The sequence below is a fragment of the Buceros rhinoceros genome, unplaced genomic scaffold (assembly GCF_000710305.1).
Source record: "Buceros rhinoceros silvestris isolate BGI_N320 unplaced genomic scaffold, ASM71030v1 scaffold15069, whole genome shotgun sequence".
NCBI classification, from domain to species: domain Eukaryota; kingdom Metazoa; phylum Chordata; class Aves; order Bucerotiformes; family Bucerotidae; genus Buceros; species Buceros rhinoceros.
Genome location: NW_010431025.1, coordinates 27,335 through 37,950, shown reverse-complemented (window position 1 = coordinate 37,950; position 10,616 = coordinate 27,335). Strand labels below are relative to the sequence as shown.

Genomic DNA, 10,616 nt, shown 5'->3' with positions numbered 1-10,616 from the left:
CCTGACCGGTGGCTGCGGCCGAGCAGAGCCATGCGATCCGCCTTCGACCCGAAGTAACCGAGAGGAATATCTGCCATCAGGTAGCAGAAATGAGCTGCTTCGACCGCTCCCTTGCCAGCTGGATGGAAGAAGAAAGACAAACACCTAGTCCTGAGAGGGAGGTGACCATGCGGTCAGCGTGGCCGTGGAGGCCCCCCAAGCTCATGTGAAAACTCAAACCCAGCTGCCCCACTTTTCTTCCCTGACTATGCAGGCCCTGATCCCTCCTTTCTCCCAGGTTTTTGGCCTGTTTTCCCTGATTACTGCTCCTCCTCCAGGAGGAGGTTTCTGTTCACTGGTAGGACCAGAGGAGCCCGGGCAGGGTCCAGCTCCAGCTCTGGTGGGGGCCACTATTGGCATGAAATCCCTTGAGAGTCCCCACCACTGGGAGCAAATCTCAGTCCCGGCAGTTGCGTACACCCTCCCTGAGTCCAGCTGTTCCAGGGGTCTCCAAGAGAGCAGCTAATGGATGTGCAGATCATCTGTCAGCACGATCCATCGACGTCTCACCCCTGCCACCGCACAGACACCACATCTCCAGGCGTACAGGCGTGCACACCCCATCTCAGCGGCGATGTACGTCCATGCCAGTGCAGACACGCTCAGTGACACTGCAGGTGTCCACCCGCTATTACAAGACCAGCTCACCTAAAGTGTCTCCCATGGTGACAATGGCTCGGGTGTTCAGCCCCGTATCTCCAACCTTGTTGGACAGCATCACAGCCAGGTGGGGCCTCCAGTCTCCCCACACAGCATCCCCACAGCACTGGTGGGGACAATGGCTCGGTGGTTCAGCCCCGTATCTCCAACCTTGTTGGACAGCATCACAGCCAGGTGGGGCCTCCAGTCTCCCCACACAGCATCCCCACAGCACTGGAGGGAGACAAGAGAAGAGCAAAGGTGAGCAGAGATGGTCACCACAAGGGGGTGTCACAGGCAGGTGACATGCACCAGGGCCAGGCTCTTGCTCACGCACCAGCGCTGCCTGAGGGATCCTTCCTGACATGAGCTGGAAGAAGGTCTGCAGAGGGTCATTGGTGGCCAGCGTGCTGGTGAACCTGTGAGGAGACAGCAGAGATAGGGCTGCTCTGCCGGGACCCAAAACCCTCATTCACCTCCAAGGTCATGTCCCAAATGCCCCAGGAAAGGAATGTCCTGAGGGGCTTCCTGGAGAAGGTGGAAGCTTCAGCCCATGGGGCTGATGATCAGCATTAACTCTAGAGCAGGACGGTGCTGGATAAAACCTTAAAAGGATTCAGCTTGCACAAGGCGAAAGATTTCTGCTTAATCCTCCCTGAAGGTATCAACCCAATCCAAACTAAGCACATTAATTCCACCAGAAAATGTTCACCCAAGTGGGATGAACAGCTCAGGCCAGGCTGGACCATGGTGAAGATGACTCAGCTTCCTCTACCCCAAAGGCTGCCCTTGCTAGGGCAGCAGGGACACAGCCAAAGACTCGGAATAAATCCACCCCACACCTCCAGGGAACGGCTTTCCTTCTGCTTTCCAGCCCCGACGTGGCTTCTCCTGTCCATCAGGAAGCCTGAAGGACTTGGGTCCATCCAGATGGATGTCCCCTCCGAAAGGGTCCAGCTGAAATCAAATGTTCTTCTTTCAGCACATTGGGGCTGAGGACAGGCAGAGGGGTACCAGGCTTGGCAAAGCCAGTCACAGTGCATCCTACAGTGGCCTTAGCTTCTCCAACTTACCCAGAGAGCACCCAGCTGTAGGTCCGCGGGTCCATCTTGCTGGAGAGGAAGAGAGCATGGCCCCACAGGTGGTTTCTCATGGCCCAGACCAGAGCATCCTGCAGCCAAGGTGGAGAAGAAAGAGGGTTTGTATTGACTCTGTTTTTTGCTGCTCTCCTCTGCTGCCAGGGGCCCCCCTGCTCACTTAGCTCAAAGACAAGCTCTGATGACTGCTCTGACTTTAATTAATAACCTCCAAAAATCAAACTTATTCCATGTTTACAGAGGCCGCTCTACCTTTCTACCTTGCACGACGGCAGGAACTGGGACCCTCACAGCAACATTGTCTTTCCTGGATTTCCAGGTCTGTGCTGCTGATCAGCTCTCGATGTCACCGCGGGGGATCCCAGCCTGGGCAGCCAAGCTTCTCTGCACCCAAGCCCCCTCTCTCACCCTGTGCCTTTGGTACGTCTTGAGATCACACTGCTGCAACCAAACCACCAGTGCTGCTAAAAGCCTCCTCACCTTATCTTCTCTCAGAGCTCCGTCCCAGCTCCCAGGGGTGGGAAAGCCCTGCCATAAGCCTTGTTGTACAAACAGCCGGAAGGGTTGATACCACAGCCACAAGGCATCTCTTGACCACCCTCCTCTTTAAAACCTGAAGAGGCCGAAGGAGCCAAGAGCAAGAGTCAGCTCTGTGTCCTGGATCCCACTCACCACTTACTTTCTTCCTGCCATAGTAGAGGAGTTTGGTGAACTTCTCCACTATCTGTGCCTGTGTCTCCACGACAGGAGGGACCTCCCCTGTGATGAGATCCAGTGTCCCTGGCTGACGCGACACCCACTCTTTATCTGTCAGGCCAATCAGGTTTGATGCGGGGTTTTGCCTCTTGTACTTCTGGCGTCTGCAGTCTTGCATCAGCAGCTCCGCCGTGTCCGAGCCCACTACCGACTGTGAAACGGAAGGCAAGGAGCAAGGCCCACGTGCAAAGGCTGACAGCGCTTCCAGCCCAGCACTTTACAGTCCTGTCCTCACCCTGGCACATCCCCCCAGTAAGACCAGCCTTGGCCACCAGCACAGTTTTCAGGGGCAAAGGATTCAGCACAAGCAGCAAGACCTTCACAGTGGTTGCTCTGAAGATCTTATTCATCTGCTTCCAACAAGCAGCGCAGATGAGATAGGGTGGATTTCACTGGGGTAGGGGACAACACAAATGCTGGGTCCTTGATGAAGGTGGCAACAGTTCCTTTCAGAGCTGCTATAGCATCAGGTTGTTGGTAGTTCGTGAGGATGAAGAGCAATCCAGGAGAGGAGTTTGCTCCAGGAATCCAGGTAGTACCAAACTGATTGATGGTACTGTGGGAACAGGATGCTTTTAAGGTGCAAACCAGCCCTCCACCCCCCTCCTCAAAATGCAACTGGATCAAGAGGCACATAAGAGGCATATAACTTGTCTCACTGCTAAGACCAAAAGGGTCAGCCCCTTCTCCTGGGACACCTACCCCGTTCTGCTGGCAGAGAAGGATCAGGAGCTTCCAGAGAAGAGCTAAATCTCTGCCTCTCTCTGTTGAGAGATCACAGCTTGTGGCTATCTTCTGCTGGCAAAATGACATCACATCCACCTTGTGCAGATCTTCCCTACAGCAGCAAAGGCAGGCATCAAAAGAAATGCAAGGCAAAGCATTTTAGGGCATCATTCAGACCCGAAGCACCTCCAGATTCTCTGACAGGAACGATAAAGGTGAGAAGTGAGAGAGAGAGAGATCCCCAGCACCTACAGCCACATTCCACGGGCAGAACTGCTGCCTTACGATGAAAACACCAGACAGTTGGAAAGAAAAGGTGGCTAAGAAGACCAGCCAGGGAAAAGGGACCAGGGAGGAAGAGGCTGATCCTGACTCAATAACTCAAAGGTATCAGATGCATATTTCCAACATCCCTTCAGCACAAGTAGCCTCCAGGATCTTGTACCCAGCTTTTGGGCATACGTAACTATTCTGCTCAGCAAATGGTTTTCCTCCTCCGTACACTCCTTTTCTTCCCCTGCTTTGGTTACAAGTCACCAGAAGACATGCCAGTTAATAGAGAGACAGCCTGATGCAATACACCATGGTTCATCCCAGGCTCACACGGGATGAAGCTCCATGCTGGGTCTCACCCTGCCACGCTCAACGGGGAGGGGACGTTCAGTGGAGGGGGGAGATGGGGACACAAAAACCTTAGGAAATCCTAAACCGTAGGTTGACCCAAGGGCTTTAAACATTTGAAGAGATCTCAAAAAAAAATCAGTTTTCTGGGACAGGAGTTCAAAATAAGGTCAGACTCACAAACCACACTAAACCCTCACGTTATGAATATTCAGAAAAACCATCTCCCACACTCCAAACCGACTTACGCTGCAGCAGAGGGGGCTGGGCTCCCAAGCTGAACCTAGACTCGCCTCTGCAGATATCTCAAAACCACGAGAGCCCTAAAGTCTGCCTTCAGTTCATGTCTCCTAAAGGAGAGGTGCTCGCAGCCAGCCATGCCAGCAGAGCCAGGAGGACACGGCTCCCCGCCCCGCCAGCGCAGCATACCTGGCCAGGGGCCCTGGGAAGGCCCGTAGCTCCTCTAGCTCTCCTGTGTCTTGAAGGAGCACCTGAAAAACAAGAGCAGATTCAGCAGCTGGGCTCCAGCAGACAGGCCAGCCCCAGCTGGGCTAGCTGACAGTCAGTGCCTTGGCCAAGGGTTCAACGGTGCTGGTGAACCCATTCTCTGTGTTGTCTTAAGGTAACCCCAGAACACAGACCTTAAAGCATCACGTGCTAAAGTCCAGGAAAGAAATGCCTGTGAGATGGCATCTGTCTCCTCTGGGAGGCAAAATAGGAGACAAACACTGTGGTGGACTGAAGGGATGGATACAACCTCTTGTATTGGAGCACCTCAGAAAGGTGAGAATTATCCTTCAGAGGGGTATGGGCCACCTCTCTCCCTACCAGCACAGGGGACAGGTCACAGAAGACAAGGGTTAGGGAGCTGAAAGAGCAGGATGTGGGGCCCAAGGGCTAAAAGCAATGCACAGGCAGGGGCTGGCAGGGTGCAGCCTCAGGAGTCCCTGCCAGCTGGAGGTCAGATTGCGGCAGGAGATGGGAAGCTGCTGAGGATGCTGTTTGGGTGACAAATGGTGTTTGCATCCCTTGGGGCAAAAGGAGACACTCCAGAGCAAGGGGACCGAAGGCAGGCTGGGGTGCCAGGCTGGGGCTCACCTCCAGGCTGTGAAGCTCGATGTGGGCTAGTTGCCCCTCGGCAGGGTGGTAGGGACACACCAGCACCAGCTGGCCTCCGGCTCCAAAGCATACCGCCACGTGCTTTACCGAGAACTTGGGAGGTACCACCGGGGCCGAGGTGGACACCGAAGGGCCCCCTGCAATGACAGACAGTCCATGAGTCCACTCATCCTGACCCCACACCACCTCCACTATGAGGACGTGACCTCCCAACTGACCCAACTCAAGTCACACTCCACTGACCCCACTACGCAAGAACTGTCATCTAAAGCAGCAGGCACGCGTGGGAGGTCCTGCTCCTACCAGGGCACAGCCACCAGACCAGGCACCCACACCGCAGCCCCCAGGTCCTGCCCTGAGCCTGCACAACCTCCTCCAGGAAAGGATCAAGTTGTGAGAGAGCCAGTTTCCCAACACCAGCCATTTATTTCCCTGCTCCTCAGGCTCCGTCACACCTCACCTGCTTGTACTGGGCTCCAGGCTCCTGAAAGCATGGGGCTGTACTGGTCAGCCCCATCACGGATGTACTGGCTGAGCTCGTAGCTGCTGGAGCTGAGCCCTGACTCACGGTACTGCAGCAGCAGGCTGGGCTGGCCCGAGGGCTGTGAGAGAGGGAGAAAACACAAGCTTGGCTGAGAAACCAGGGACGTCACTGCTTTTCTGCTCCCAGGGCAGTGGGACAGGCTCTGTGACATGCTCTGTGTGACAGGCTCTGCTGCTCCATGACAGTGTCCAGCAGGAACAGTGCAGGACAGCTGGTTCCCATCTGAGCAGCTCACTCTCTTCAACACCTCAGGTTCACCGTGGCGCATAACCTGGTCACACTCAGGGGCTTCTAAAATAATTTGCGTAAGCCACCGGTCTAGCACAACAGCTTTCCTAGCCCTAGCGTGGACCCCCCAGCGTAGTCAGCAGACGGTGCTTGGGAATTCAAATAAAAGCTCTGCCCAGGAGCAAAACCACCAGAGCAGCTTTGATTTGATCTTTCAATTTGCTCTTTGGCAAAACACAGGGATCAGGACACAAGTGGGATGGAGCAGACCTAGGTGGGCAGAGCTGTGTGGTGGGTTAAGACAGCGCTGGCTGGGCTGAGACCCCCGTCTCCTCCCTGCCCTTCTCCCCTAAGCACGGGGAAACTTTCTCACGATTTTTGTGGGGAAAACGTGCCAGCCCTCTCGGCTTCTTATTGGAGCCGAGACATATCAACCAAGCACCTCAGCGACTGTGAAAAGCAGAGTTTCGAGACACTCCCCTGGCGAGCGCATTCGAGTTCAGCACAGGACACAGACAGAGGTATCTGTATCTGTCAGAGAGAGAGAGAACGCTGCTTCCTCCACGTGGCAGTAAAGACTCTTTCATAGATAAATTTCCCATTCCTCGAGGGGGTGGAAAGAGGCAGGCAAGGTGTCGCCACCCCCACCCCCACAGATCCACCAGCAAGGGATGTGAGAAGGACTATCCACCGTAAGCCAGTGATGGAAGCTGTCCTGCCCAGGCCGATGCTGACGCTGGATCGTCGCCTGAAGGACGCTCCACTAACACCCCTGCCCACGGAAAAGTGGAAAAGAGGACACAGAAGAGATGCCGTTCTCTCCTGTTTGACTTTACACGATTGACTTCTGGTTTTAATTGCGCTAAGCATGAAACTGCCTTTAATTTAAAACCTGTGTTTCACTTGTGTTTTCTTTGCCATAACGAATCACTTCAGCTCTTTTGTGCAGCCCTGGGGTGGGTCCACGTGCTCCCCGAGGCTGCAGAAAGTCACATTAGAAAAAAACCCCTTTTGGAGATTCCAGCTTGCTGACTTCAGACTGCAACAAGCTGACCATGTCGCATGGCTTTCAGCTACCTGGAGAGGGTGCAGGGGAGCATCCCGCCAAGTCTGGATTTCGGCCCTGCTCTTGGGCCCGTGCAGGGGCAGTGTACAGCCCCATGCCTGGTGGAAGAGCCCAGCAGCTGGGAAGTTCAGAAATACGAATAACCCGCTACAGTAATCCCTAGAGACTCTTAAAGACCGGGCGCAACAGCGGCCCAGCAGCCCTCTGCTCCCCAGCCTTGTTCCCAGGTGGAGGAGGAACACATGGATTGCTCCCAAAATCTCTGGGAGAACCTCAAGCCTTTTGTCCTCCACCCCTGCCCATCGTGCAGTTACCTCTTGGGGCTGGCTGCTTACCCCCCCCGAATTGCTGTCCGGGGTTCCTCCCCCTGTCCGCTCGGGCTGGGCAGCGGAGGCGCAGCTCTCCTCGTGGGAGCCGTAGGCCTGTGTCCTGCAGAAGGGAGCAAAAGGAGATGCCCTGAAGGTCAGCGATTTTGGGGACCAGCCACAAGCCCACTGACTTTGGCAGCCGATGGCTGTGCCAGGTGATGCCCAGACCCTCCGCCCTTACCTGTCCTGCTCTGAGCGGGGCTTGGCCAGGTTGGGGTGGTAACCCCTGTAGTAATGCTGGTCCCAGTAATGGCTAGTCTTGCTATAAGGCTCTGCCTGTCTCAGGTCTAGAGAGAGAATCAAGATCAAGCGTTGCCCCTCCAGAGCAACAACCCCTAATGAAGTTGTGAAAGAAGAGCGATGTGCCAGGCGATCTGCCACGCACACCCCATCTGCTTCCAAATCAGCCCAACCCGTTGCAGGCATGATAAAACCCTGTACTTGTCTGCCAACGCAGCACCGATGGAATTTCCTCTTCCCTCCGTCCCCCCCTTTTCTTCAGCCCTGGAACTCTAGAAACAGCAAAAACAAGGCCCTAATGGTGAGCACGCAACACCACCAGCATCGAGTTCAGCCTGGAACCAGGGATGACACAGATTTTCAGCCATGGAGATCAAGGTCAAACACTCCTTTGGGTGAACCTAGTTCCTGCACGCGTTTTCCAGATGCAATCTGGGGACAGTGCTTTGTGGGAAAGCCAGCACTGACAGCCTGGGAGTGTGGGCAGGAAGAAGAGCTGGAGATGTGCCAGCCCTGGGAGAAGAACCCACCCTGGAGAAAGCATCACCTCTTCTCCAGCAAGTTGCCTTCATTCCCAGACTCACAGGATTAGCCCGTACCTCTGTCGTTCTGCCAGGCCACTGGTTGCCACCGGTGGCTTTGGGAGGTGTAGTCGTCCCCGCAGCTGGCTGCTGGGTGCTGCTCTTGGGGGTCTTCATACCCTTGCCTGAAATGCAACACAACAACCTAAGACAGGGCACTGCGGCAGGTGCTGGGTCACGTCTAGGGTGAGACTTGTGTCCTGGGTAGGACGTTTGTAGGCTGAAAGGGCAATGGAAATAAATCCAGGTCCCCCGTTCACGTGCCTGCTCAGCGGCAGGACCAGAAACTGATCCAGCATCACGCCTGGAAGGAGCAGCGGGAGGTTTGGATGCTTTTTCTTCCCTGTCTGTGAGAAAGCTGTGCACTGCAGTTGCAGGTGATGGTGCATCAACTTTCACCCGTATTTTAGGGGAAGTTCCCCAAAAGCACCTTCTCCTCCAGGCTCTGGAGCTGGTGTGTCCATCTCACAATTTCCCCCTGTGCCAAAGCCCAGCCCCAGGCACTCACCTGCCACCCGAGTACCTTCACTCACCACAAGTTACACAGCAGCTTGGTCAGCCCCCACAACGCCGCCTGACCAGAGCGACGATCACGCACCCTCAGCACAAACCCTGCGTATCCGCGTCACACCCTGCCCAGGGCAGCAGCTCAGGCAAATCGAGCCAAATTGGCTGGAGCGCTCCGAGCTGTTTCTTAGCACCAAGAGCATCATCTAGCCCACGTTTTATCCTTCCACGCTCCACTGTTTCGGCAGCTGAGCTTTCAGGCTGCCTTTCACTCCTACGTTACTGTTTGTAGACCTCATGTTCACCTTGAGTAATTTAATCAAACCCTCAAGAAAAATGGGACCAAGATGAAGCCTGTAAACTGGCAGAAGTCACAGCTGTAAGAAGAAATCAGAGCAACGACTGCTACACAGCCTTAAATATAGAAGTCACTGGCTGCTCTAACAGCTGGACATCACCTAATCATGCCCTGCCTCTGAGCTTGCACCTTCTGCCCATGCCATGACAAGGACAGCACCCATGCTGCAAGCCCACGAGTGCCATGAAGTGGTCAAATCTTCTCTTAAGAAGGTTTACGAGGAGGGGACTCAGTGTGTTGCCGAGCGAGACAGCTCTCACCTGGAGTATGGCCTGCTGGGGTAGCTGCTGTCATAGTACTCAGCCCGGGAAGCCGGTATGTGGATGTCCCTCCGGCAGTGGTGACCCTCATCCCAGGGGTGGCCGGGGAGGTGGCTCCCATCCCAGGAGCCGGGCCGAGGTGGGGTTCCTGTGCGCAGGAGCTGCTGCTTGGGCCGCGTTGGGTGCCCGCGGGGTGCCTCTCCCCACCGCCCCCGGGCTGCCTGCCTCTCCCAGGGCGGGGGTGGCTGGGCGGGGGCCCAGGGCTCCATCATAAGCTTGCCAGCAAGATCTTCTCTGGTTTGGGGCTGGAAGGGGAGTTTAAGTCACAAACAGCTACAGTTGCCTGCAAGAGATGAGACACAGTGAGTTGGATCAGCAGCATTTGGCCCCCCTCAAAGCCCTCTGTGAAGCCTGTTGCTACCTACTCCCTGCTTTGGGGAGCAGGAGAGGAAACCCAGCATCCTTTCCAAAATGCCCAGAGGCGAGGAAGAGCCGTCTCCGCATCTGCCTCAACGTGAGGCTCCCCTTAAAACACCAGGCTGAAACGGTCCATTTTTGGAAGCAACGGGCATCTAGCTCTCCTAGAGCAAGAGGAAGCGTCCTCACGCATCTCCAGCTGGCCCTTCGAAGCACCACTGCTCACAGCCTCCCCAGGCAGGCGAGAAAGCAGCTTTACCTCCGTGATAAGGTGGTGAAGCCCCATTTTATACGTGGTAGGGGAAGGGATATTGGCAAAGCTACGAGCAGGATGAGGAGAGAGATTCTCAAAGAAATGAGTAGGGACAGGGTGGGGCAGGGGGAGAAACGGAGCTTTGCTCGCATGAGCTGTGAGACAGGGTAGAACCAGGGATTTGCTCCTGCCTTTCAGCTCCAGGAAGAATAGAGCAGCTCAGGCAGACACCAGATTTACTTATAACAGTCCCATGCAGAGGAGGAAACCGTAAGGAGAGCCCAGGGCAACACGTGGGTGAAGCCCCAGCTCCCACCCTCAAGCCCCCTGCATCTCCTCTCGCAGCATCAGTACCCAAACCGTCCCCACCACAGAGGCTGACAGCCCCCCGATGGCCAGGCGCTGTCTGAAACCCCTTGTCACCCCTCTCGCACGCAAAGTTTAAGGCATATTGGGGTCATTTGAGGGCTAGGAGAGAACACGCTTAGGTCTGAACCGAAGCAGCTCAGTTTGTGTCCCTTCCAGGTGAAATCAGGGTTAAATCCTTGCCCTAAATAACCCTCAGACACACGCAACCACACGCCCGTCATTTCAGTCCCACCAAGGGCTCTCCCCATTTTCTGCCGGGGGCTCCCACCACCATCCGCTCCCCACACACACCTGTGCCGCCAGGGCCCTCCTTCCGCTCGCTGGGTGCTGCTGCCAAAGTCCACTGCCACATGGGCCACGGCTGCCGCGGGGGGCAAAGGGCAGCCTCCACTCCTCTACCCCACAACGACTCCCCGGGGTGCTTGCTC

At 55.6% G+C, this 10,616-nt stretch overlaps 1 protein-coding gene across 1 annotated transcript; it reads right to left on the bottom strand.

The window, feature by feature from the left end:
* Positions 1–6: 6 nt before the first annotated feature.
* On the bottom strand, positions 7–9,418 carry SEC16B (SEC16 homolog B (S. cerevisiae); the record flags this gene model as incomplete). The annotated part of the gene is made up of 13 exons (XM_010143273.1): positions 9,150–9,418; positions 8,043–8,149; positions 7,385–7,490; positions 7,171–7,264; positions 5,458–5,599; positions 4,977–5,134; positions 4,308–4,369; positions 3,234–3,369; positions 2,455–2,682; positions 1,752–1,849; positions 1,016–1,097; positions 688–805; positions 7–118 (listed from the first exon to the last, which is right to left on the bottom strand). Coding segments are annotated over exons 1-13 (1,712 nt in total), but the record flags the coding sequence as incomplete, so codon positions are not given.
* Between the last annotated feature and the right edge of the window lie 1,198 nt (positions 9,419–10,616).